The following is a 20974-nucleotide window of genomic DNA, read 5'->3' as shown; positions in this document are numbered from 1 at the left end:
AGTGAAGTATGGGAAGACACGCATTAGCATTATTTAAATTATAAGACATACTGAAACTCAAGAGAGAGAAACACGTCTCTTGCTCATGCTCAAAACCTTTCTGAGAATATACTGAATATAAATTTTTGTAACATAAATTTATTACTATTCTCTAAAATTGTTACAATACTCAGCACTGGAAATAGTATTCAAAAGAAATTCATTTTAGGATTGTGGAATTTTAATAACATTGGTTGGAAGCACTAGGATTCATGAAAGGCCAATCCAATCCAACCATTTCAGAGAATTAGAATTTGAGTTTAAAATTCAAGACCACTGAACTAAATGCTCTTAGCTTTTATCTGTAGATATTTTAATAGGCTTCAGAAGCCAAATAAAAATAAAATGGCTCAATACCAAATGATCAGAGCATTTAAGAACACTATTTCTCATCTCTCCCTTAAATGTCACAGCAACACTGTTAGCAGTAGTACTGCAAAGTTAATTTTTTCTGAGAAATTATTCAAAGCGACTTTCTGCTACAACATAGAAGTGCAGAGATACACTTCTGTACACTTGTACAGAAATAAATGACTAAATTAAAGAAAATTACATACATTTCAAAAATCAATGCATTTCAAATTTTAGTCCCTTTTAAGATAATTTTAATCAAACCCCACAGATTACAACAGGTTCTGTGAAGTGATTTGGATTACACGGAAGACTGATAGACTCCTGTCTGAGAAGGCTGTCCTCTTCCCTAGAGTACACAGCTTTGGGAGGGATGTACATGGCATGGTGAAGAAGGAAGGGGACACTGCCTAGCCCAGGGGTCGGCAACCTTAAACACTCAAAGAGCCACTTGGACCCGTTTCCCAGAGAGAGAAAAAACATTGGGAGTTGCAAAACTCATGCACGCTCATGCGCAAGGGGGGGAACTTGATTGAAGAGTTTAATTAAAAAGAAATAGAGGCTGCTGTGCATGAGTTCTCTCTCTCTCTCTCTCTCTCTCTCCCTCCCCCCTCCCTCTCTCAGAACTTCTACTCAGCCTGCAAGCTGGTTTCATGCTGTTCTTGGACAAGCTGACACACATTCTTATTGGGCTGGCTCTCCTGACCTGCTTTTTGCCACTTCTTGCTTCCTGTGGAGAGAGAGAGAGAGAGAGAGAGAGAGAGAGAGAGAGAGAGAGAGAGAGAGAGAGAGAGAGAGAGAGAAGGGAAGTGCAAGTGCCTCTCTCTGTCTCTGTCTCTCTCTCTGCAAATGGCAGAGGACGACTGGGAGCTGCAGAAGAAGAGCCGTGAGTTGCCGACCCGTGGCCTAGCCAATCAGATCAGGCAAATCAGCCCAGGGGGTCAGAGATGTCACAGCTGGATTGCCCTCACATCCAGCTGATTTGTAGTGGGGTTTTTTGTGGCAGCCGGCAGGGATAGCTTAAGGGAGTTGGCATTACAACTATCAGACCAAAGCCCTACCCTTTTTTAGATGCACTTATGCACATATAAAAAAAGGACAGGGCTTTGAGTGCATGGTTGTTGGCACTATCTTGAGCCAGCTTCTGGTATGGACATCCCTGGCAGGAGATATCGAAACTCAATTAAATGTAAAATAAAACAATTACATTTTCAAATTATTATGTTCAAGTAGCTTTGTCTTGCACAAAAAAGGCAGCATTGATTAGCTTCCCTTAAAAATCCCATACAAAACAATGATAAAATATTTTCAAAGTATTTTTTTCCTCTTTGGCTACTTAGTTAAGTATTTTATAATATTAAAGTCAGGAAAAAATAATTTTAGGATAAAATACTTTTTCATCTTCAGGGCATATACTTAAATAACTCTTTTTAACTCAAGATCATGAGATCCAAAACAGGAATAATGCAGAGAAAAATAGAAAACAAAGTTTAAAAATAAAAAAGATGTAAAGAGCAAAGTTGTACTAAAACATAATAAAAAACTTTTATTTTATGAAAGTAAGCCAACTTACATTATTAGCTTGGTCAATAGTTTCATTTAGACTTCATTTTGTAGAAATATTTTAACCAGATAATTGCCACATTCGGATGTCAAGCCGGAAATCCAAATTTAATTTAAAAATACAACAAAAATGAATATGTAAATATGTTTTGCTTGCTCCAACATTCAAATGGATGAAGAAATAAGGAAGAAACAAAATTTAACTGTAGCTACCAGAATACATCAATATCCATAAACTAAATCTGATCTTTTATTTTGGCTTAGAAGAGCAAATGGGTGGAATACTCTTATTAAGCCAAAATGAATAATTTGTCCTGGTAATGACTAGGACAAAATGAAGAATGCCAATAATTACACAAAAAGTATAAGCAACTAACAGAATAATCCACAAAGTGGCAAGTAATTGAAGCTAAACTTCTAGAATATGAGCCTTCAACCTTTTTTATTAAAGGGTTACATTTTATGTTGGTTCATTACCTTTTTAGATAGAATATAAGAATGCCTAAAATATATGATTTACAGAACTGAAAGGAAATCTTTCTTATTTAATTCAACTTATTTAGAATACTATTATTGACTGGGTACCTAAACCAAAGCTTTCACCAAACATAGAGTATAATAATGCTCTACTAAAAATAATAATAAAAAAGACAGCCCCAATTAGAGAATTGCTGTCCGCCAACAGCTTAGCCTGCACAGCCTTATTCCTCAGTCTGTCTCTTATCATTGTTAGCCACTTGTCTCCCTACTTTTTCCGTTGTAACAAATTCCAGAAATATAATGGGATTTCCAAATGATGAAAATGGCAGAACATTCCCTATCCATCCCACTTCCAAACCCAGATATATGTGTATAACTGGAGAATAACGTCCAGCAAATTCTCTTTTCCCTTTTTTTTGTATTTGCCAACATAAATAAATATAACTAAGAAAGTAATTGCTATGCAACTGAAATCAAATTGATGTTAAAAATGAGGTTATTAAAGTTGAAAAGCTGGAAAAATGCCTTTTAATTCTTGGAAGACAGTTGTATCTTCTATAGTTCTGGAGCATATCTCTCTCTCTCGTTGTACCAGTTAATCTGCAGTAGTCATGCAGGATACACTAAGCAATTTGCATGTAGTCAGTGATAATGCCTTTGTGTGCATCTGCAATTTATATGCAATAGAAAAAAGGTTTGTTGATACAGCCTTTTTAAAAATTCTGCAAAGTCCATCTTCAAAAGATAAGCTGCAAATTTCTCAGGACTGGAAAGATATTATAGAATTGATTTTATATACCAAGTAAGACCTATTCCAGTATACGCGTGTGAAGTAATTCACATATGGCGAATAGTTCATTTTGATCTCCTGACAAAACCGCCCGTGTTTTGAGTAGCCTGAGCTGTCATTTTCTTCATAATAAACCTAGAGGAAAGCAAGAAAACAATAAACAAGCGAAATTCATACTTAACTTCAGGGTGGAATCAAACACATTGCATATTGGAATTAATTAAATTTGTGTTTATAATGCCAATGTGAGAGTAGCAATATTACTATGATATTAAGTTCCGATGAAAGCACTTTATACAAAATGGAGCAATTTTTAAAAGTAAGAATGTTATAGGCATGTAACCAGTTAATTTTTTGGGGGGTGGGGGGGGGTTGTTAGATTTTTATTTCACTGTTTTTTTCCGTACACAACTCAAGGTGACGTTCATACCAATACTTCTGTCTCTAATTTCCTCCATAACAACAATTCTGTGAGGTGAGGTGGGCTGAGAATGACTGGCCCAAAGTCATCCAGCTGGTTTTGCCCAAGGAGGAACTAGAATTCAGAGACTTCTGATTCCTAGGCCACAATCTTAACCAATACTAGTAGTGTTCAATTTATGATTACTTGCTTAGAGACCAGTTAAGACAATGTTGAATGACTGGTTCCTGAAGGATTTGCTGTCTCACTTCAAGCGTGTGTGTGTGTGTGTGTGTACACGCACACACACACACACATATATATACATACATCTATATATATATATGTATGTATACTGCATTCACATTGTAGCATTGGGCTAAATGAAAAGAACTTGGTTTCAATGCACTGCTGAGCTGTGATTACCTTCTATGACTGCTTTTCAGAATTTTACACAGGTTATACAGATGAATAGGTCACAAGATCCTATGTAATATTTATCTGTAGCAATCACCATTGAGTAAGCGGATCTTGCTTCCGAGAAAATGTACTGAATTTGGCTCACTGGTTTGTAAAACACTTATTATGCAAATTAGTAATATATCCTGTAAACTCCCCAGCCTTTTGGGCACCAGGGACCAGTTCCGTGGAGAGAGGTTTTTCCACGGACCGGAGAGTGCAGGGTTTTGTGTGCTACCTGCATCTCGCGGATGGGGCTTTGCTTCTTTGTGCAGCCTGGTTGCTGGCATGCTGCAGCCCAGTACTGGTCCATGGACCGGCGGTTGGGAACCTTTGCTGTAAACTACCAAATCTGGTGGATGAATTATGTCACACTACTACTTACATGACCATTGGCAATATCTAATAAGTCTTTAACCCTGCATCCTCTCACTGGTCCAACTTCATTGCAAATTGAATCTTCTATGACCAGATACGTAGCTTTGTAAGATGTGAGTATTTTGTAGATATCCTCAGCTGATCTTTTGGAATAGATCTGAAAAATCTATGGATTTAAAAGATATTTAGTTTTTTAAATGTAATTTAAAAAGAAGCTGAAAATATATATTTATTTTATTTATTTATTTTAATTCCATTTATATCCCGCCCTTCTCTGAAGACTCAGGGCGGCTTACAAGCTTAGCAGTAGCCTTCATTCTATGTATATGCCTGCTTGTTAGGGCTTTCACACACACCCCAAGCGGCATTATTACAAAGTCAGCTTAATTGCCCCCAACAATATATGTTTGAAGCAGCAGCTGGTTATCATTTCTGAAGAGAAGATGAGGGGGCTGGAGGCAAAACCACTCATCCTCTCCCCAGCTTAATCCAAAAAGGTGAGGAATTGCTGGATTGGCTATAGGGAGTGCTTATGGATAGGCCTGTAGGGACGTGATGGCTCAGTGGGTTAGGACGCTGAGCTTGTCGATCAAATGGTCAGCAGTTTGGTGGGTCGAATCCCGAGTGCCGCGTAACAGAGTGAGCACCTGTTACTCATCCCAGCTTCTGCCAACGTAGCAGTTCGAAAGCACGTAAAAATGCAAGTAGAAAAATAGGGACCACTACGGTGGGAAGGTAACAGCGTTCCGTGCGCCTTTGGCGTCTAGTCATGCCGGCCACATGACCACGGAGATGTCCTCGGACAAGCGCTGGCTCTTCGGCTTTGAAACGGAGATGAGCACCGGCCCCTCGAGTTGGAAACGACTAGCACGTGTGTGCGGGGGAACCTTTACCTTTACCTATGGATAGGCCACAGTATGTAGAAGCTCCCCAGAATATAAAGTAAAGCTAGATGGAGGGGTCAGAGAGATGGGAGAATGTGACACATAGGACCAAGCCTTTAAAAAAATGTCTGTAATTTCAGAATGGATTTCAGTGCCTTCCTGTGAATGATCTATCTGGACCTCTGGATAAAGAGCAGCTGCCACAAGTTTCTGAGATTGAGAAAGAGTATTGTACATTATCTATTTACCTATGAAATTTGAGTTCAGGTTATCTGAAAAAAAGTTCCAGTTTTAGTTTTACATGTAAGGCAGCTGCTATCTTAGGATAAATGGAGACTCACATTTTCATTTCTCTTTTGCAGGTCATCATTATTATACAGGGGTAGATTTGTTACCATCCATCCAGTGCACAGTCTGATTACACCCATTAATTGTGGACTTCCAGCAAAGATAGCAGCAATAGGAGCCTGTCTTCTGTAAAAAAAAAACCAAAAAACAAACAAACACCAAGGCCTTTTTCTCTCACACATTCCATGAAGACACATGTGGAATTCAGAAATCCTGTTTGAGCCAGATCCTGTTTCTGAATATAAAGTTCAGTTCTTAGTAAGAATCCAGATGGTGTTTTTATAAATAGCTCACCCGTAATAAGTAAAAAGACTTGCCTCCTTGCTAGTTCACAGAAAAATCGTTATAATGAAATTACAAAAGGATTGACCCAATTGACTTAGGAGACAAAAGATTTCTATCAGGAAATAGTTCAGTTGCTGAAATGCTGGTAACCTAATGCCCATGACTTCAATAAATCTTAAAACAATTTTGTAACTGCTGAACAGTTTGGGCCCATGTCAACTATAGATATTTTCTCCTTCCTTCTTATCTCATGTAAACTGAACTATTTCGTGCTGATTTGTCTTCCCGGCTTGTTTAAAAGGAATCAAGTCAGAGTTCTTGATTCAAATATTAATGCTAAAGAAACCATGCTTTGTACAAATGTATGAAGATGGTTTCTAAAGCAGACCTGGCATTCTATGGCACACAGGTCACATATGGTCTGTTACGGCCCATGCGCCACATCCAGCTCTTCTGTGTGGCCCATAATAGCAATGGTGGCAGCAGTGGCCATGGTGGCGGCAATAGTAGCAACAGCCCTATTAGTTTGGCTTCTGAACAGTCCCAGTTTCCCATGTGGCCGCATGGGAAAATCAATTGCCCACCCCTGTTCTAAAGCCTTCTCAATCCACCATGTAATAATCAAATTTCAAAAATGTGAAAATGATAGTATATCATTTAAAGCTCGTGATTAAACTAGATCAGATAACAGTTCTATAGCTACTCCCAAAAGTTGAATAGCATAGCTTGCAAGAAGCCTGGATAAACTTGGGAAAGAACTCTTGAACCCACTATATGATGAATGATTACTGTGAATTACCAAAATATACAGCAGATAGGAAAAAAAAGATTACTTACTTAATCCAGGTCATGAGTCCTACAGTATCAGGGTCATAAAATTCTTGGAGCTCTGAGAGTTCCGCCATTATCCTAGGAAAAAACTAAAAGGAAGCACCAAGGCTATGAACTGTGGGAAGACAAATTACAAAACTTTAAATAATGCAGGAAAGTGGACTAAAACACCTTTCTAGCTTTATCATCAAACCATACTTTGCATGCTCAAAATCCATTTGCTACCTATAGCAAAATTCACTTCCTTTGTCATAACCCACCTTAATAGAAATGCATCTTTTGGGCTCAAGTACATCTAGTTATAATGGCAGAAAGTGAAGAGGAACTAAAGAGCCTCTTGTTGCGAGTGAAGAAGGAGAGTGCAAAATGTGGGTTGAAACTAAACATTAAGAAAACCAAGATCATGGCATCTGGCCCTCTCAATTCCTGGCAAATAGATGGGGAAGAAATGGAGGTAGTGACAGATTTTATTTTCCTGGGCTCCAAGATCACTGCAGATGGGGACTGTATCCAAGAAATTAAAAGACGCTTGCTCCTGGGGAGGAAAGCCATGGCAAATCGAGACAGCACACTAAAAAGCAGAGACATCACCCTGTCAACAAAAGTACGTATAGTCAAGGCTATGGTTTTCCCAGTTGCAATGTATGGCAGTGAAAGCTGGACCATAAGAAAGGCTGAGCGCCAAAGAATTGAAGCCTTTGAACTATGGTGCTGGAGAAGACTCCTGCGAGTCCCTTGGACTGCAAGGCGATCAAACCGGTCAGTCCTAGAGGAGATCAACCCTGACTGCTCTTTAGAAGGCCAGATCCTGAAGCTAAAACTCAAATACTTTGGCCACCTAATGAGAAGGAAGGACTCACTGGAGAAGAGCCTAATGCTGGGAAAGATTGAGGGCAATAGAAGAAGGGGACGACAGAGAATGAGGTGGCTGGATGGAGTCACTGAAGCAGTAGGCGTGAGCTTAAATGGACTCCAGAAGATGGTAGAGGACAGGAAGGCCTGGAGGAACATTGTCCATAGGGTCGCGATGGGTCGGACACGACTTCGCAACTAACAACAACACATCTAGTTAAATTTCAGAGCTTATTAATATAAGTACTAATTTTGTTATGTTATTCAATATCATTCAGAGAACTTTTTAAAACATTGTTAGAATTGCATGTGAGATCAAGCTAAAACCTCCTTCAAGCCCAGTTCATGCAATTTTCTTGGCAGCAATATAAAAACCTTTGCCCACTGCTTTCTTCCAGGATACTTCTCATTCTAGCTAAAGCGTTTCTCAATCTTGCCAACTTTAAGATGTGTGGACTTCAACTTCCAGAATTCCCCAGTCAGTATGCTGGCTGAGGAATTCTGGGAGTTAAAGCCCACACATCTCAAAGTTGCTAAGGTTGGGAAATACTGCTCTAGCTTACTGTCTTAGTATTCATTGATATTTCTCATCCAAATGCCAATCTTGCATAGCTTGTGAATCCAAAGTCAGCCAAGTCCAGTCACTGCTAAGACAAAAAGTACTATCTAGTATCTACAATTTTAAGTCCTGTTTTAAGTAAAGACATTTGGTTAAATGTCTTTATAGGAAAATTTCTGTGTTCAAGATTGCTATACATAATGTGAACTGTATCAAAACCAAGTATTAGCTGTATCATTAAATCTTCCAATACTGTGCATAGTTAATAGGAGAAGGGGAAAGGCAATATTTATATTTTATATAATATTCTATTCTTACCTCTTTCCACAAACTAAACCCTATAATAGCTGGAACAGCCATACTCAGAATGAGAGCCTAAAAGAGTAAATAGACACATAAAATAGTTACATTGTTTAGGAGTTTATTTTTGGTTTCCACCCATGCAGATTCTTTCAAATCACTACTATACATGTCTTGGGGCTACAATTCTACTTAGGAATACATCCCATTGATCTTTTTATATGCTTACTGGTAAATACAGCCATTCCTTATAGTCACTATAAACAAGATGAACTCACCAGCAGAACAGGGTGCACAGTTTTCAGTCGGATCCACTTGAAAAGAGTCATCCAAAGCTGAGGGGAACAGACTCCAAATGCCGCAATCATACAAACATATGGAGTCCACACATATTTCATTCTAGAGAAACAATACAAATCCAGAAAGAAGATAAGGTGTGGTACCGATGTGGCAAAAAGGACAGGTTTGGCAGAATCCTCTGAACTCAAACTTGAGAAATGAGAATAGACTTAAATTTCATCTGCACTATATTGATACTTCTGCAATTCTAAGATAGCCTCATAGGAACCAATTTCATGTGCCCAAACAAGAAGCAAAACGGAAATCTGTGGAGCATTTGTAACAAACTTTGCAAATAGATTTCTAGGTAAAAGTCAGTTACTATATGAACGCTTTCCTTGCACCAACTGGCACCAGGGGTTTCTGAGAAGTCAAGAACAAATGGCATCACGTTCTTCCTCTTCTTCTGATGTCAAGTATCAGGATGATCAAGCCTCTTATAGTGCCAAAAAACTAGGTGTATTCTATGCGTATCTAAGCAATTCTTTTTATTTATCAGTGCCCAAAGTTCCATCGTTTCAGCTCAACAGGAATGTCAGCTATTTGTACCTATAAGATTTGCAAGTCCCTGGAAGATTCACCTATGTGTGACTTTTCTTTAAGGTTGGGTAATATCAGATATTATACTAAACAATAAAACAATACTACTACCCTATCAATATGAACATTGGTTATTCAGAAATGTGGTCTTGATTCTGTATTTTTCCCTAAATTAGGAACAGCAGGTAATGTTTCCCCACCATATCTGTTCGCTCATATATAAGGGCAACATATAAGTTCTGTTTTCTAAGAGTCCCAAAGGTGCTTTTTCAAAAGGCAACTGGACTTCCTTGTTTTTCTTTGAAGACATTTCACTTCTCATCCAAGAAGCTTCTTCAGCTCTGACTGGATGGTGGGGAATGGAAGGATCTACTGTGTTACTAATTCTCACCTTTATGCTAAACACACTTTGATGAGTACAGAAGTAACAATGACAAATTCACTTAAACAGATTCCCACTGCAAGTCTCCCTGCTTAAATCCTCTTCCATATAAAGGTGCTTGTAATTCAAGCCTGTTATTAACCAGCCACAAGTATTTATTTAAAAATCATAACCCCTATCCATGTCCAGAGAATTTTTTTAAAATCCATATGTATAATATAAACAGTAGTATCTTCCACATTCCCAGTGAAAATAAATCCATGCAGCCTTCTCACAGACTCACCCTTCCATCATCATAGAAAGCAGCCCCAAGGAAACTGTGTGCAATATATGGTAGGCTACTTCTGGTCTCTCACCAATCCCGCCCTCATGTGTGGTTGGATTGTTGACTTGTTTATTGCTGTGGCATCAGAAGAGAAAAGACGAATCATCACACACCTCTCTCTCATGGAGTCTGCTTGACAATTAAATGACCTGTCAGACCCAACAACTGCACTCTTCATTATGTTTTTCTCTTAAATCTAAACTCTGATGTCTTAACAATAATTCAAGAAAACGATGTAGCAAAGGAGTTACCAAGGACAGAATAAGGTTCAACACTTCCAGGCATTCTAAATATGTACTGTAATGTATTGATCAATAAACAGAATGTGAATGGATAGTGAATTCTGCCCAGTTCAAGAACTCATCACAAATTCTTGGATTTTTCTATTTATCTATAAATGCTTTCTAACATTAAGATTTTTTTAAAAAATAGTCATAAGGTATTTGCAACAGGGTCCAATTATAGACCTGGAAGTATTTGAGGGGGAAAATGGAAGAAAGTCTACAAGAAACACAAATTTTCTGCCTAATTTTGAAGATGAAGGATAAAAGCATTAAACATACCGGTATATGCAAATGTGCCATGCAAATATCATAGCTTATACCATATGCAAAGGAAGTTAGAATTCAAATTTAACTCTACCACTTTATTCAGCTTGGAAGCCTCTTATGCAATATGTAATGGGTGTATCACTTACATCAATCAACTAGCATCTACAAAAGCTATGGAAGAAAAAATGAAACTTGATTAAAAAAAACCCAACTTACCCCATTCTCCTAAAGGAAGCCTGACCCACAGAAGCAAGGCAAATAATTAGCACCAAAATGTAGAACGGCAATAGTGAAGAATGAGTGAGCCGCAAGAAGAAATCTTGGGATGGTGTCTGAAGTGACTCTTGACAAAGCAGCCAATTAACTGTGAAGTTCCTGTTAATGTCAGTGAAAGTGAATACATTAAATAACCAGACATGATCCCAGCCAATCAGAATAATGTGTTGTACTGACTTGATTTGCATGGAAAAGGCTATTCCCTCAATATGTTTTCATTTTCCACCAAAATAAATGTTTAAAAGAGCAAGCAACCAGCCGTTTATAAGGCTTTATTTCCCCAGTTTTATTTATTTATTTATTTGTTAAATTTTTATGCTGCCCATTTTCCCTATAAACTCTGTTTAGAAAAATCATCACCTAAAGCAGAGTTGCTCAGTTTGGCCTTTCAATGGCAAACTAGGGATATTCTCCAAAGTAGAACAATGAGAATAAAGAAGAGTGTATAGCTATAAATGTGCTGTAAGTTAATGTACACCTTAATTAAAATGTAATGTTTTTTCACAGTTGCTGAATAATTTTCTTCTTTGGATGCCTTAAAATTAAGATTTGAAGGCATGTTTTGGAAAGTCTTGGGGACCACTCTTAAGTTTTCCAGGGGCCAGATGTATGTTTGGCTTGAATCTATTCAACCCATTTTTTATCCAGAATTTTTCCACCCTCACAGCTTGTGAGCATTTCCCTCCTTTGCAGAAAGACAACTTGATGCTCTCAGTTGACACTTCTTTCCCAGTACACAAGCATGTTTCTTTTTTCCTCAAATGTTCCATCTGCTTCCTCCCTTGCCGTCTCTCTCTACCAGTTACTTCCGCAGTGCTTTCCGTTTAACTCCACAATCTGTCTTTTAGCTTCTCCCTTGAGATTACAGTCCTCACTTAACTACAAGCTACTCCTGAGATCTCTCACTAAATAAGACATAATGCCTCCTTAAGTAACACCAGCTGCCTGCAATTAGTGCAGGTTCGAGTCCCACCAGGCTCAAGGTTGACTCAAGCCTTCCATCCTTCCGAGGTAGGTAAAATGAGGACCCAGATTGTTGAGGGCAATAAGCTGACTTTGTAATAATGCCGCTTGGGGGCCCCCGAAAGCCCTAATAAGCAGGCATATACATAGAATGAAGGCTATTGCTAAGCACATTGATTTGTGCTTTACATTGTAAGCCGCCCTGAGTCTTCGGAGAAGGGCGGGATATAAATGGGATTTAAAAAAAAAGACATGTTTTGTGGAAGCCCACTAGATGATGCTGAGTTCTTATTTCTATCAACCCTAGGCAGCATGCTTAATGATCAGGGCTGATTGAATTGGAATTAGAAACGTTCCACAAGAAAAAAAGGATAAAGCATAGCAAACTAAAGGAATATATAAAATTATTCTCCATTTCCTGCTTGGTAATTTATTGTGTTCTTACTGGTAGTAGAACATTGGTTTACAGAGGACTAGAGACTCATCTTTATTCAGCAATTATTCTGGCTTCTAAGACTTTGCCTGCACAGTTCATAGCATTTCCTCAAGGACAGAAGCATACATTTAAAAAAGAGCCCAGAGATGTCCCAACTGCTAACTAAGTATCTGCTTATGTTAACTGCTACTAGGTGTGGGCAGAGAAGATACTCAAAGCTGATGCAATGCCCTCATCCAGTGCTTCCAGCACATAATTATGAGGACCGTGCAGGGTTTCTCACTGGATCTCTCAAAGGCCTTGAAGTGTCAATGGAACACCTGTCTGCACCATTAAAAGTGCAGCAGCGGAAGCAGTCACAGGAAACATCAGCTTTTGAGAATACTACAACTACACTGTTAAGTACCACCAATCCCTTTTGGAAACCAAATTAAAAATGCTGTCTAACAAGTATGTGTTGTTTGAGCAGAGGTTGGATTCCCCTTTGTTAAAATTTAGAGCATAACTCAAAACATACCCATTTTACCCATACCTTTTAGAATTATGCTTATTTATTTGATTTATAAACTATCACCATATACAGGTATTAAAATAAAAATAATTATTTTGCAATTAGATAGATCGTTACTTCAAACTTACTTATTTGTATTCAATCCCAATTTTGCTTCTAGGACTTTAATTACATGCTCATTTTCTTTATGGGAAATAAATGTCTGAAAAAGGGAAGACACACTGCATATAGATAGCATTCTTTTCAGATAACAGAATTATATGAGATTAGATAAGTATCATTTGATTACTGGCATTACATTTTCTAACATAAAACAAATTTATGTAACAAAGACTGAAGGGAAGCCTTTATCTGTCAGATACGGTTGCTCTATCTTCTTTCTTTGTTCTTCACCCAGCCATGGAGTCCAACAAAATCTGGAGATCCCTTTAAAAAGAGACCACAAGAGGACGGAGTCTTGTAAAGATGATTACTAAAAATCTTACTGGAGAGGTGAGAGCATGGGTCTATCTGCAAAAACTGGGAATATAAGGAATTCATTTGAAATTTCATTAGCTATTAGCAGTTTTTCAATAAATATAGAAGGTAGTCCTCGGCTTACAACCACAATTGACCTCCAAATTTCTGTCACTAAATGAGACAGTTGTTAAGTGAGTTTTGCCCCACTTTACAACCTTTCTTGCCACAGTTGTTAAGTGACTTACTGCAATTGTTAGGTCAGCAACATGGTTAAATGATTCTGACTGCTCCATTGACTTTGCTTGTCAGAAGGTTGCTGTCAGGACCCACCCCAATTCACATCTTAGGAAAGAAAGAACTCTTGAAACAGGAATTATCCAAAAGGAGCTTTTACTAAAACATATTTGGTGATGGAATACTAGACAGGATCTGAAACTGTGTTACAGATTGGTACTTTTAAAGAGTCCCCGAGTCAAACCCCTCCCCTCAAACCATCTGGTCAGTCCCGGATCAATGAAAATTCAGGTGTCAAACCCTTCCATGGGAAAGAGGGATCTTCCCATGCCTTTACGACAATTACCTCCTTCCTTTTTAGATTCTAATTGGAGATACAAACCAGATCTCTTCCCCCCCACTTCCTTTGTTGTTCAAAGGTACTTCCCCTGGTCTTTGAAGACAGCCTCCCGGCAGGCTGAATAATCAATCCTTGCACCTATTAACATCTTCTCTTCTCCTCCTTTGAAAAATGGCAGAATCCAGGGGATGGTATAAGATTTTAGAAACATACAGATAGAGTTTTATGAATGGGATATAAATGGATTCTGACAGTTGCAAAAGGTGATCACGTGACCCTGGGACACTGCAGCTGTCATATGAGTTAGTTGCCAAGTGTCCAAATTTCAATCATGTGACCATGGGGTTGCTGCAATGGTCATAAGTGAAAAATAGTCATAAGTCACTTTTATAGTGGCATAACTTTGAACAGTCACTAAATGAACGGTTGTAAGTCAAGGACTACCTGTATATTATACTAAAAAACTGGTTAATGATGCTTTGTGGCAGGTATTTATGTTTTTGCTTGAGTAGCCTTTGTTTTTACTATACTTGCTAATCAAAAAGTTGGGTGGAGTTTGGAAGCAGCCCACTATATCCTTGTTTTAACTCCACTCACACATGCCCCCATGCCCAAATTTTCCCATCAACACCTTATATATGTAAAAAAGCAGCTTAGACATATTAGGAATTTTAATATCATTTTCCTACTCCACTCTAGTCTTTTCTAATCTAGTATCCTTGTATGTTGCATTTTCTTTCCTATAACTCTACTATTCAGAGAAGTTTGGCTGACTTAGTCCATTAACTATTTTACCAGTTTAAAAAAACCAACTGGGAAATAGTTTTATCAGAAGTTTCGTCCTCTTGGAATTTACATATGGTTTACTTGTATTGTTGTGCACAATTAAATGAAAGTTTTTAAAGATAAAGATTACCTTCATTGTAAGATTCAAAGTCACTGTGACCATGAATACCAAATAAAAATAGATGACTTTCAGCATCCTTGAAAGAAGAGTTCCCTTTTTCATATTCATCTACAAAAAAGCAACAGACCTGTTTATTTCTTGATAGAAACCTTAATACAGAGAAGTGCATAACTACAATAATGGCTCCAACATTACCTGAAGGTATTTTGCCAGCAAGGCTGTGGCAGCAAAGCTTAATAACGGAGATACTAATAAAGCTGGATTCTCAAATTGTAACACATATCCCAAGAAGAGGGAAAACAGGTAGATTTTATATATTTCATGCACCTATGGATAGGGAAATAAAACATCAACGTGCCTTGATTTTTTAAAAATTCTGAGTTGCAGCTGCACAATAATTTGCCCTCTGTCCTCTGTTTTTCCCCCCAAGTCCACCCCAATCCTTCAGATGGAGTTTACTGAAGGCAAAGAAAACAAAGCAGAATCTGAATTTAAACGTATATAAATGAATGTGTTGGAATGTCCAAATACCTTCTCTGTCTGTGTGAACCCTATGACATCAAGCAGAAAAAGAGAGACCGCTTGGATAAACAATAGATAATGACTGTATTCCCACATCATCATAAAAGTGTATGTTGAAGCACTGACCAGCAGGTAGCAAAATCTCTGAGAAAGAGCATAAGAAGGAAGAGAAAGAGGAGGAGAAGAAAAGGGAAACGATGTTTTAAAGTGCATTACAAATAACCAATTAAACTTAGGAACTTTGAATGTATATTGGGAAAGACAAGGTAGAATTGTTTGGGAGTTTTGTTAAGAGTGCATTTCCAGATGGATCTAATCAGAAACTCCATTAAATGCAATCTGGCCACGGTATGCAGGAATTCACATTTTCCTCTGGTTGCTTCTTTCCACAGGCACTGCTGGGCTGCTTGCCTGCTTCCATCATTATGAGACAGTAATTGGTGAACTCTCCCCTCCCACACTGTAATTTTAGCAGTGGATTGGCGAAGTACCGAGGTGTCCAGCTGCTTTTATGCAGCCACCTCTCCTCATTTCTGCTCTTTTTGGCCCCCTGCCCACTGCGTGTCTTAGTTCCAAGTGATTAATTACAAGTTTGGCTAGATAAGATTGCTGGGCCAGTAATATGCAGACAGTAATATTCAACTTTTTGCTTCAGTGTGAGAGAAGCAGTGGACCTTTCTTTTCTTTTGTTTTTTTCTTAACCAAGTAAAACTGACAAGCGTTTTGCCAGTTTCCTCCTATAGCACCAGTGATAGGGGGAATGGTAAGACAATGGGATCTTCTTCTCTACTGCTCTGTCTACCAACAGGCACAACAAATGGAAAAGTGTCAGGTATAAAGGGAAAAAAGGTAAAGGTAAAGGTTCCCCCGCACATGCGTGCTAGTCGTTTCCAACTCTAGGGGCCGGTGCTCATCTCCGTTTCAAAGCCGAAGAGCCAGCGCTTGTCCGAGGACGTCTCCATGGTCATGTGGCAGGCATGACTAGACGCCAAAGGCGCACGGAACGCTGTTACCTTCCCACTGTAGTGGCCCCTATTTTTCTACTTGCATTTTTACGTGCTTTCGAACTGCTAGGTTGGCAGAAGCTGGGACGAGTAACAGGCGCTCACTCTGTTACGCGGCACTCGGGATTCAACCCGCCAAACTGCCGACCTTCTGATCAACAAGCTCAGCGTCCTAACCCACTGAGCCACCACGTCCCTTTATAAAGGGAAAAGTGTCATACAAAAGATCTATCAATGGAAACTACAGGGCCTCAAATACTTGCCCACAGAAAGGAAAGTGGTTGCACTTGTCTTCCTGGCACAGGTGGGAGGGGCAAAAAAGCAGGGGAATCTAGAAACCAAGGACTAGCAAAGCCCAAATGGAACACTAGTCTATCTCTGCAGCCAGAACAAAGGAGGGGCTTTAAATATGGAGCACGACTTCTCAAGCCACTTTCATTTACAGGCAGTTTTCACACAAGAGTCACGTAGCTTAAGGCAGCAGTATGGAAGAGCCCAATGTTTGAACTTACTGTTGCAAAGCAAAATGTTGGAAATCTCTTTTGAAAAAAAGAATCAGGAGGAAGAAAATTCCAGCAAGAGGTCATAATTACCACAAACAAACTCAAGGTCAGATGTTTTAACAGCAGAGATTGGCAGAATATGACCACACTTTCAAAAGGGAAAGTTAATACCGGTAAATAGTTTCCTGGTTCAGAAGGAATAATATGCTTTACCAAACACGGATATCTTTCTAAAAAACCAAATGTACAAGAAGCAAACACAAAACTGGTTCTATTCCCTCAAAAGCATATTGACCCAAAGTGATTTTGACCCACCAATAATTCTACTTTAAATCCTTTTAAAATCAATTTTTTACTGTTTTATTTCCACTTCAAACACTTTTCTCTTACCTCAGCGGAGGAATTTATATTATTCTTTAAATAGCCTGTTAGAGCTGCAATTTGACAAGCAAAATATGGCAGAGCCCAGTTCTCCCTAGCCGGGATTGAATAATCTATTCTTGTTGTGTCCGCTCTAAAAAGCAAGCAGAAAAAAACCAATGTACTGACTTTCTTTTATAACATGAATATTCAATTATGCAGTATGATTGTGAGGATTGGGGATTGATCATATAGTCTTCTTATTTAATTTACAAGCTTTATATAGCTAGAAACACGTTCCACTGAAAGTAGATACCATTTTTCACTTGCCAACCTTGAAAAAAACTTAATATCTGAATAAGAGACCAGTAGAAAATTCTATCTTTGTAAGGTAAACTTGGAAGTAAAAAATGTATTCTCAGAGAAAGCCACAACAACCACTTCTGTATGATACTGAGAAAAAACAGGAATATGTCTATTTAATCATTAAGAATGGATTAAGAAGAGATTTTGACAGCCATTTGTCTGAAATGGTATTAGGGTTTCCTGCCTGAGCAGGGGGTTGGACTAGATGACCTCCAAAGTACCTTCCAACATTATGATGATGATGATGATGATGATTCAACCTTGATTTGAAGGAGAAATCACTACAACTGCAGCACAATGTCAACTGCAATGAATTTCAATGTATTCCTCATTCTACCAAACAGGCAAATGTTAGTAACAGATGATCAGTCATAACAACGTGAGAAGTATTTTTCTTCTAATAATTCCAATCAGAAAATATTACTCAATGGAAACTGCATACATATCTGCCAATAGAACATTCCATTAAGGTTTCACCAATCCCAGCTGCTTGCTTTGTTAAGGCAAGAAAACAAGAGTTCAGTGATAAAAGAAATATCCTTGAAGAGGATGAAATAGTCATCCACAGTTCCAAAAGCAGCCACGCGAGTTGTGATGGGGGTCTCCCGATACTCCCATGTAACACCTCTTCTCCACGAGCCGCATTGGCTTCCAGTTGCCCTCCGGGTGAGATTCAAGGTGCTGGTGATGACCTATAAAGCCCTAAATGGCATGGGCCCGGATTATCTGAGGGAGCACCTGCTGCCAGCGTCAATTTCCCATTGTCCTGTGCGCCCCCACAGGGTCAAGGATTGCCGACAGGCGATCCCCAGGGGGAGGGCATTCTCTGTGGGCGCGCCTGCCCTATGGAATCAACTGCCAACGGAACTCCGGACTGTCCCCGACCTTCGTTCATTTCGCCGGGACCTAAAAACCTGGCTCTTTGAGCTACCTGGTCTGGACTGAGGGGTTTTAATGTTTTTAAATTGTGATTTTAATTTTTTGGGGCTAGACTTAATTTAATTTTAATTTTATATTGTATTGTTTTTAAATTTTGCCTTGTAAACTGCCCTGAGTCCTTCGGGAGTAGGGCGGTATATAAAATAAATAAATAAATAAATAAATAAATAAATAAATAAATAAATAAATAAATAAATAAATAAAGTAAGTAAGTAAGTAAGTAAGTAAGTAAGTAAGTAGCCAATGGGAGGCTGGCTTTGCCTGATTTTTTTTTTTACTATATTTGTTAATATATTCCCTTGAAGTCTACCAAGAAGAAATTAGGTACACCATTCCAGAAAGTTATCTGAGAGATTTAGTCTGGAAAAGTTATCTGAGAGATTTAGTCTGGAAAATACCCATAGCTGCTTTCATCTTTACTTTGTCCTAAAAGTTGAAGGTGGCAAATCTGGCATTTTAAGACTGCACTGCAGTGAGAAGATAAGTATTTGTTTTACCTGTTAATAATGAACCAGGCAACAGTCAGCATCCCTGCTAGCCAAGTCCCACTCATAAGCCAGCTGGTTACGAACAGTGCAGTCACATAGATGCCCTGTAGCCCAAATACTATGCCAATGTAAAAATAGACTGGCTCAATAACTTCCTGAAAAGTAAAGGATAAATGCTGTTTTATAAACATATGTTAACTGAAATGATAGTTAGACCATCTCAACTGAAATTTATCAAGGGAAACAGCTTCCTGTAGCCCCAAGGGACCATCATCTTATTTAAACAAAGAAAGGCCAAATCATGACTAAATGTTGTCATCTGGGTACCGAAAAGTCTCATAAAAATAATTCCAGTTCTGCCACTTTTTGAAAGTTCTTTTTCCCCCTTAGATGTATCTTCAATGATAATAGCAGATGAGATTCAGGATACCCTTTCTTCAATCAGTGAATATTAGCGGCTGCAGGGAAGAAGACTATCACTGCCAAAATAGGGCCTGCCTTCTGTGTTTTCTGGAAAAAGATGAAAAGACTCCCTGGAAAAGTATCGGCAAAGATAAAAGCGCTGCAAGGGAAGAAAGGAACTAATCAGGTTCCCTTCCTCAATTAGAGGAGTCTATACAGGTAGTCCTCGACTTACAACAGTTCATTTAGTGACTGTTCAAAGTTACAATGGCATTGAAAAAACTAACTTATGACCTTTTTTCATACTTTTGATCTTTGCAGCATCCCCACAATCACGTGATCAAAATTCAGATGCTTAGCAACTGACTCACATTTATGATAGTTGCAGTGTCCCACGTGATCACCTTTTGTGACCTTCTGACAAGCAAAGTCAATGGGGGAGCCAGATTCACTAACTTAACCACTGTAAAATGGGACAAAACTCACTTAACAAATATTTCACTTAGCAGCATAAATTTAGGGCTCAATTGTGGTCATAAGTCAAGGACTACCTGTACTCTAGGTCTGCCTAACCTGAAGGACAGGGGCTTTGGATGAGGTCTTCCAGACAAGATTATTTCCTGTGGAAAACAATCACATTAGTACTATTTAATTAGTGTAATTACAGATAGCACTCACTTACCGACTGTTACTCCACTGCTCATGTGACCACACTGGAATTATGATATCAATTCCACTGCAGTCATTAAGTGAATCACTGTAAATTGTTAAGCGCAACATCACTTAGCGTGATTGTGACTTGAAGCTTACTACTGGCTTTTCTGTTGACTTTGCTTGCCAGAAGCTGGCTGTGAAGGTCACAGATCATGTGGTCATGTGATGGTGGTATGCTGTGACAGCCACATATTTGTGGGCCAGTTGTAAGTTTACTTTTTCAGCACCATCACAACTTTGAATGGACACTGAATGGGGCAGCCATACGTGTGGACAATCTACATGACTTAAGTTGTACATACATTATTTCAAATGAAGGTTTAATTTTTAGAGTATTGTACCTGAGTATTATACCAACCCAAAGACCAAATGTATTCCTTGGCCTTAAAGAGCTCTGCACACCTGTCTCATTAGACTCTGAAACGATAGCGTAGATTCAACTCACCACCTATATCATATTTAATCCTCATCCACGAGATTGAAATATTTAAACTGCTTCACAGTGACTCTCAAACTTTGATCTGCTGATGACCCAGAAAGCTCCCCTCAGTAGTTCACTGCAGCCAGAGGCTGCTTGCGACATCAGGCCCCACCTCCTCCCTATATTCATGCAGGAGAGCTGACTCGCAAAATTCAGTGTGAAGTGCATGCATGATAATACAATATGGGTGTTAGCCTTCTGAAAAACGCCAATATGGAATAATCTAAAACGCAGTTACCAACTGCCAATCTATGCCTTGCTAGCAAAACCTGTAGACTCACCCAAACAGGAACTGAAGTTAACAAAAGAGTGGTTTGACAAAGATTAGCTAATGAATTCATAATAAAATCATGATACAAATATAGAATTTGCCAGCCCAGAACCTCTTTTTCTATGGGCTGACCCCAAATTCT

At 38.7% G+C, this 20974-nt stretch overlaps 1 protein-coding gene across 1 annotated transcript in view; it reads right to left on the bottom strand.

Annotated features, from left to right (window-relative positions):
- Positions 1 to 3140: 3140 nt before the first annotated feature.
- The window catches only part of DPY19L4 (dpy-19 like 4), a 34949-nt gene continuing 17115 nt past the window's right edge, over positions 3141 to 20974 (bottom strand). The window contains exons 6-19 of the mRNA XM_081323010.1: positions 18974 to 19119; positions 17202 to 17325; positions 15314 to 15448; positions 14978 to 15109; positions 14792 to 14890; positions 12971 to 13044; positions 10873 to 11031; positions 10064 to 10180; positions 8798 to 8918; positions 8538 to 8594; positions 6815 to 6897; positions 5686 to 5818; positions 4468 to 4626; positions 3141 to 3358 (exon numbers count right to left, since the gene is read on the bottom strand). Coding sequence (XP_081179136.1) covers positions 3194 to 3358; positions 4468 to 4626; positions 5686 to 5818; positions 6815 to 6897; positions 8538 to 8594; positions 8798 to 8918; positions 10064 to 10180; positions 10873 to 11031; positions 12971 to 13044; positions 14792 to 14890; positions 14978 to 15109; positions 15314 to 15448; positions 17202 to 17325; positions 18974 to 19119 — 1704 coding nt within the window. The 3' untranslated portion in view covers positions 3141 to 3193. The remainder of the gene's footprint in view (positions 3359 to 4467; positions 4627 to 5685; positions 5819 to 6814; positions 6898 to 8537; positions 8595 to 8797; positions 8919 to 10063; positions 10181 to 10872; positions 11032 to 12970; positions 13045 to 14791; positions 14891 to 14977; positions 15110 to 15313; positions 15449 to 17201; positions 17326 to 18973; positions 19120 to 20974) is intronic.

This window comes from Vipera berus (assembly GCF_964194415.1).
Source record: "Vipera berus genome assembly, chromosome: 3".
NCBI lineage: Eukaryota > Metazoa > Chordata > Lepidosauria > Squamata > Viperidae > Vipera > Vipera berus.
The sequence above is the reverse complement of the archived record's forward strand: the minus strand, read 5'-3'. Positions and strand labels throughout refer to the sequence as shown.